The sequence below is a fragment of the Phodopus roborovskii genome, unplaced genomic scaffold (assembly GCF_943737965.1).
Source record: "Phodopus roborovskii unplaced genomic scaffold, PHOROB, whole genome shotgun sequence".
NCBI classification, from domain to species: Eukaryota; Metazoa; Chordata; class Mammalia; order Rodentia; family Cricetidae; genus Phodopus; species Phodopus roborovskii.
Window position 1 is genome coordinate 21,630,842 of NW_026126540.1, and position 6,659 is coordinate 21,637,500.

General features: G+C 54.2%; 1 protein-coding gene across 1 annotated transcript; it reads left to right on the forward strand.

The window, feature by feature from the left end:
* Positions 1-2,006: 2,006 nt before the first annotated feature.
* Crabp2 (cellular retinoic acid binding protein 2) lies at positions 2,007-6,489 on the forward strand. Its single transcript, XM_051199112.1, has 4 exons — positions 2,007-2,211; positions 5,273-5,451; positions 5,647-5,763; positions 6,098-6,489. The coding sequence occupies exons 1-4, from the start codon at positions 2,142-2,144 to the stop codon at positions 6,146-6,148; spliced, it is 417 nt and encodes a 138-aa protein (XP_051055069.1). The 5' UTR covers positions 2,007-2,141; the 3' UTR covers positions 6,149-6,489.
* Positions 6,490-6,659: the final 170 nt, after the last annotated feature.

The window sequence follows — 6,659 nt, forward strand, 5'->3', positions numbered from 1 at the left end:
AAATCGTAGCCAGTTGCTAGAGGAGGGGGTGGTGGGGATGAAGAGTAGGGAGTGGGCCCATGGCTCCCACTTCCATCAGGGGGAACCTCCTCCCAGGCTCTAGCCTCTGGGATTCTCCTCCAAACTACCATCCCAGGCCTCCTTCCTAGTCTAGGTATCTTCATCCCGATGACTCTAAGGTCAAAGCTCCTGGGAAGAGTGAGGGCATGCCCTGCCTTTTTTTCTCTTACACGAGGGAGAAAGCCATCCGAGTAAGAGTGAGCTTTCCTGCCTCTGGGCTCCAGGAGTCTGGAGATGTGGAGATGGACACAATAACCCGTAGAAGAGGTAGGGACACTGGAGGACTGGGCAGCAGGCGCCTGATCTCTGCCTTCCCGCAGAAGGGAAGCTGGATCTCTGCCTTCCCGCAGAAGGGAAGCTGGATTAGAAGCTGGATTTCACTGTCAACCTAAAACCCCTCATTGTACCTACAGTAAGGCGGCGCTGGGGGCGTAGTGGGGGGGGGGCGCTCCAGAATGTTACCCAGGGTTTCCCTTTCTCCCCACCTCTGCAGCTGTTTGCGGTGAAAATGCCCTCCCTGGTGTCCTCTTTCTTCCTATGGCCCCTAAATTCCCTCCACTCCCAAAGAGCTCCCCTTTTTAAAATCTGGAACCTCTCCCTTCTGGGTGGTGGTGGCTGTGCGGGGCTGGCAGGGGTGGAGGTGGGGGCGGTTCAGAAGCCCTTCTGAGAGGCAGCCTCCCTCCTTCATCCTCGACCTAGGCCTGACTCGCATGACACTGTCTGGCTTGGCGTTGAGGTTAATTCCACGGCTCAGTTCGATTCCCACCAAAGACTGTCAGTTCTCGGTTCACCGGGTCAGAGCTGCCGGCTCCAATTTTGGCCACGCAGACAAGGAGGGGTCAGGTAGGGGACCTTGTTTGAGATCCTGTGGGGGATTCAGAGAGGATCCCAGGAGGCTGGTGGTGGACGCCAAGGGTGAGCGCTTCCCGCTCCATCACCTAGCGGCGTTGTTTCTGGCCTCTGGTTACCCGCGTGCCTCCAGGCCCTGCCTGTTCTTTCTGCTCCTGGTCCCTTTTACACTAATGTTTCACCCACTAAAAAATAAAATAAAAATAAATAAATCCTCGTAGGTGCCAGGTCCGCCGCATTTTCAGCTCAGGATATGGACATCTTACACCCAGACCCACCCCCTCCCCGCGCAGCCAGCCTTTCCCCCAATCCCAGTAGCATAGCAGCGCACAGGGGGCTCGGGGGCCGGGGGTGGGGGGCCCGCCTCCGCCTCCTCATGGCCCGGGAAGCCGAGCAACAGAGAAAGCTCCTTAATAAAGGAGTCGTGTCAAGTGATTGGCTGTGACCTCTGCCCTCCTAGCCTTGCGCCCGGGACTCCAGCTTTTAACCCTTCGTTGTCCATCCAGTGCTTGGGGAGGAATGAATGAGTTGCCTCGAGTGTGAGTGTGCACTACTCGAACCCAGAGCTGAGTCAGGGGGTGGAGGACAGAGCGGTACCTCTCAGTCACCCAAAAGAACACTGTCTCATTGGATTTAGCTCAGGCTCCAGTGAAGTCCGAGTTCGACTGCCAGTTGCAAGGCCCCAGTTACTGCTCTGGTGGGGTCTCCAGATGTCTGGCGCCGAGCTGTCCAGAGCACCTCGTAGAGGGCTAGTAGGAACTGGTGAAAAAGGACCTTCGTTCGCCCTGCAGACCGTGAGATCGGAGCATCCATGACCAGGCGAGGCGTGCCCTGTTCTTGCCAGAGGCACAAACCCTGTGCTTGTCTTCTGACGCTTCCCCGTCCGCCTACTGATGCGGGAGAAGGGTATCTTGGCCCTTAGAGAACCGTAGACCCACCCACAGTTCTAGAAACAGGCGGGATTCCGGAAAGGATTGGGGTGAGGTGGCCACAGAGCAGGGCCCCCAGGTGGAGTGGAAGGCGGGGCGGGGGCGGGGCCGCCTCATGCACCAGCTGGGTATAAAAGCCTGGAGCGCTGGCGCCCAGCAGCTTTGCAATTGTCCTCCACGCGGCTCGGACCCCATGTGGAAGGATTAATTCCTCAAAGGGGGCAGCGAAGTATCTTGGGCTAGAAGACTCAGCGTCCAGTGCTCCAGCTGAGGATCTAAAGAGAAAGCCACTTCATTGCCACCATGCCTAACTTTTCTGGCAACTGGAAAATCATCCGATCAGAAAACTTTGAGGAATTGCTCAAAGCTCTGGGTAAGGTTTTCGAGCTCTGGGGAGAGGGCAAGAAGGGCTCTGGAGTCCTTGGAGCCAAGGAAGCGAAGGCCATAAAGAAAAGGAGACCGAATCAGTGGGTGGGCGCCTGGGAGTCTGCATCCCAGAAAAGGGGCGTGCCGGATACCCTGGGTCCTGGGGCACCAGGTCCTGGACTCTTAAATTCTACTTTCGGAGGCTGGGCGCCCACCAGTGCCAGCTTCATTGGTGACTCAGAGCCTGTGAATCAAGTAGAAACCAGAAGCATGAGGTGTGGTCTGGGGGTGGGGGGTTGGCTAGCCTCGGCGCCTGGACCAGGGAGGCCGCCTGGACCTGCTGACCAGAAGGGCACCTGGCTCAACTCTGAGAATCCGGTATCCAGGCAGGGAGCCCTAGGAGACATTCCAAGCTCTTTCCACTTACCCTAACAGTAACCCAATCCCCACGACAGGTCCATCACCCCCTACACTTGGCTCCGCCCACCAGGTGGTCCACCGCTCTAGCTCCGGGACCCTCCCCCTCTTGCACTTTCCACTCCTTCTCCCCACCCCACCCCCACCTGTGAGACAAATATTTTCCTACAGCAAGCGGCTCCAAAGCCCTAAAATCGCTCTGGACAATTACCACTTTCTTAGATTTCAACAAATGCCCTCGTGTGAAACGCCAATCCCCATTTCTAAAAGTCCCTCCTAGTCAGGGACCAGCTGCACCCAGCGCAGCTGGGCTGTTAGCCAAGGGTGGGAACTCAGAATCCACCCAGACGGCCCTTCGGCCTTTCCCTGCCCAATTTCTGCTGCCCTCCATGTTGGGACCGGTCTAGAAGGTATAGGAAAGGAGTGACATCTGAGGAGAGATGGAGTTAACCACTCCAGAGAGTGGAAACAGCTCCAGCGCCTAAGGACCAACATGCCTTCCTTTTCTGGACTGGAGAGAAACCCAGACTGGGCTGGGAAGCAGGGGGATACCCTCTGAAGAGCCAGAGACTATACAAGAGTGAATCTGGAGCTAAAAGGAATGTTGTGAGGGCAGTAGGGCCTTGGTTCTCATCTGTCTTTGCTGTTAGTTCTTTGTGTCAGCTAACCGCAATGATTCTTAAGTCATACCCATTCTTCTTGCCCCCCCCCTGCTGAAATTAAAGATCAAAGGATAGAAATTTTCTTTTCAGAAAATTTTGCTCCCCCCTCCCCATTTGCTCTGTCTCCCATTAGCTCTGAATTCTGGCCCTGCTCCCTGGTGGATGTAGGAGCCTGGCATCATCCCCAGGTTCCAGCTGGAAAGAAAGGCCCAACCCTATTATATTATCTGCCTTCAGAATGTTTGTCCTCTCCACAGGGTCTCTTAGAGCCACGCGACTTGCTAGGGGGCAAATTGAAAACAGGCCTGTTACACAAACTGTCCTGTGTCAGCCAAGGTCATCTGAGCCAGGCCCCCAGCTCTGCAGAGGACAAGGACAAGGTGGGGAGTCATCTTCTGAACCCAGTCTCTGCAGACTCCTCAGTCCCTGTTCAAGGGTCCATGTTATGGAGGAGGCTTGGGGCTCCATGATAGTTAGGGCCAACACAGCCTGGCTTCTTGTTGAGACTGGGTGAGTCAGCTTAGGGGCTTAGTGTAGTGTCAGTCTTCTTCTCGGAACTATCCCAGAGCTATGGGATACATGGGTATTTGTGTGTGTGGTGGGGGTGATGTCAGTTTGAGTTTCTTGCCCCTGTTGAACCCTTGAAGGATTGGTTCTCCTTCACCTCCACAGACAGGTGTAGAGAGAGGGGCAGAGCCTCATGTTGGTGCCCCTACCTTGTGGTTGTGCCAGCAGGAGGATGGGGATGTTCTCCATCTTCACAGGCCTCTTCAAAACTGGGAGGTGGGGAGGACACAGAGACTCTGAATACACATAGGTGAAGTGGGAGGGCCTAGAACATCTTGGGGCTTGAGACACCAGAGTCAGTGGGGACACTCCCTTTTCCCCTCCCCTCTCCTCAGGACGGCAGGGAATTCCTTTGAAGGAGCCACCACAGGGACCTCTGGTGCAGGGAACTTTGTCCAAGCCTAGTTTGGGCTTTTTCTTTTTCATTTGCATATATTTATCACTTGCATGAAATAATGGGATTCACTATATTCTGGGTTTTGCTGTTTTGTTTTGTTTTGAAGATAGGGTTTCTCTGTGTAGTCTTGGTTGTCCTGGAACTCAGTCTGGGATCAGGCTGGTCTTCAACTCACAGAGATCCATCCTCCTGCCTCTTCCTCCCGAGTGCCGGGATTAAAGGCGTGTGCCGCCATCTCCAATCCCTTTCTTATTTTTATCATCCTCTCACCATGCCTCTGTCTTTGTGGTTTCTTCTATCTACAATAATGTTTTCAGAAAATATGAAGCTGAACTTAACCCTGTATCTCTTAAGTTCTTAAACATGGAGCCGTAGGACAATTTGAAGAAACCATTTCCATTTGACTGTTGAAGAATCTGAAGCTGGAAAACCTTGAGCTGTCTTCTACTCAGCCTGGAGCAGGAGTATCCTAGCTTCTAGAACTTATTCCCCAAGCCTCTGGTTCTCTGGAGAGGAAGCATCTCCCTCTGCTGAGAATCTGCTTCTCGCTTCTGGGAGGGGCAGAGATTGTGCAAATAAGGACCTAACTTCGTGCCAAACAGGGTAGATAGCTGGGGCAGAGAGGAAAGGACCCTTGCTTGCCTGGTCTACCCTGCACGTGGGCACAGGGCACATAGTAGCTCTGATAGGCCTACCTCAGCAGCTCTCCAGCCCTGTGGTAGAAGGCCAGACTGAGGTACACTGAAAGCCTACCAGGTAGCCCGTGGGGGAAGCTGCCCCTCGGGATGCTAAGAGTGGGTTTCTGGAACTTGGTGAGTCCTATCCACTACTGGCCATAGCCCAGGTAGTATTTTCTGCCCCTCCTTCCTCTCCCTACAGCCTTTTACTATTGCCCCCCTTATCACCACCCCAATCCTATGACCCCCCACACACTGCCCCCCCACACATACTATCAGGCCTCCAATGGGGTTTTTCCAGCTGTCTCATGACAGGGTGTGATGGGGACCAATCCTCTGTCCCTGCAGGGGTGAATATGATGCTGAGGAAGATCGCTGTGGCGGCAGCATCCAAGCCAACAGTAGAGATCAAGCAGGAGGGTGAGTCTTTCTACATCAAAACTTCCACCACTGTGCGAACCACGGAGATTAACTTCAAGATTGGCGAGGAATTTGAGGAGCAGACTGTGGATGGGAGGCCCTGTAAGGTGAGGAACAGGGAGGTACCTCCATGACACAGCACCTATTTGCCCTGCTTTTCTTTCAGAGTCCAGGTTTCCTAGACTCTTTACTCTCACAGAGGAGTCCTTGGACGTTCGGAGAGCTGGAAAAGCATCTGTCTCCTTTCATTTGTGTTGGCCCTTACTGTAAGCTCAACCCATTTGGCCTCTGGTCTCTTGCAGAGTTTGGTGAAATGGGAGAGTGAAAACAAAATGGTGTGTGAGCAGAGGCTTCTGAAGGGCGAGGGCCCCAAGACCTCCTGGACCAGAGAACTGACCAATGATGGAGAGCTGATCCTGGTGAGCACTGCCCCTCCCATCTTTTGGAAAACCCCTGCTGCCTTCAGCCTTCTCCTGCCAGGCTACAGGCTGCAGGAGGTCCAAAAGTGGCTGTGGCCATTCTCCTCAACCTCCTGATGGGGCTGTTTTGTGTAAGGAAAGTGCACCTGGAGGAGCCCACAGTTTCCCAGTAGGCTATCCCCAGGAGGATCCCAAGCAGCGATGCCCAGGCACCCTTGCATCTGCTCTTGCCTGTTTGGTCTTGGAAGTAAAGACATCTATCTACCTCTCAACCTTCCCTTTTAAAACCAAGGTGCCAGGGGCCTCACCAGCTAATTAACTTCTATCCTTCCAGACCATGACAGCAGACGACGTTGTGTGCACCAGGGTCTACGTCCGAGAGTGAGTGCTACCGAGAGCTGCCAGAGACTTCTTCCCCTCGCCCCACAGGCCACTGAGCTCCCTCCCTTGTCTTACAAGCTAGCTCTCCCCTTGCTCCTGAGGGTCACTGCTTCCTCCAGGGCCTTTTGTCCTTTGCCTCGCCTGTGCCAGAGAGGGACAGACTACAAAAGCCCAGAACCCCTTTCACCATTATGTGCCCCTTCCCAGGCCAGCAGCGTCAGCTTCAAACCAGGGGCCTTCTTCCTGGAGGAGACTGTCTCTCTGGCCTCTACTCCTTACCCTTGTAGCCCGTATGATTTAGAATATTTATTTGTTAATTTTATTAAAATGTTTTAAAAAGTAAAAGCCTGTGGCTCCCTGGGCAGTGGTAGACAAGTGGGCCTGTTCAGCCTTGTCTGAGTGCAACGGGAGAGGGTACTGTCCCGGAAGGTCAGCCCTGCACAGTGTCCTCACGTGCCTGGCAGGAATGTCTCCACTGTCCTCTTCACCAGCCCTGGTCCCCTGACTCCCACTTT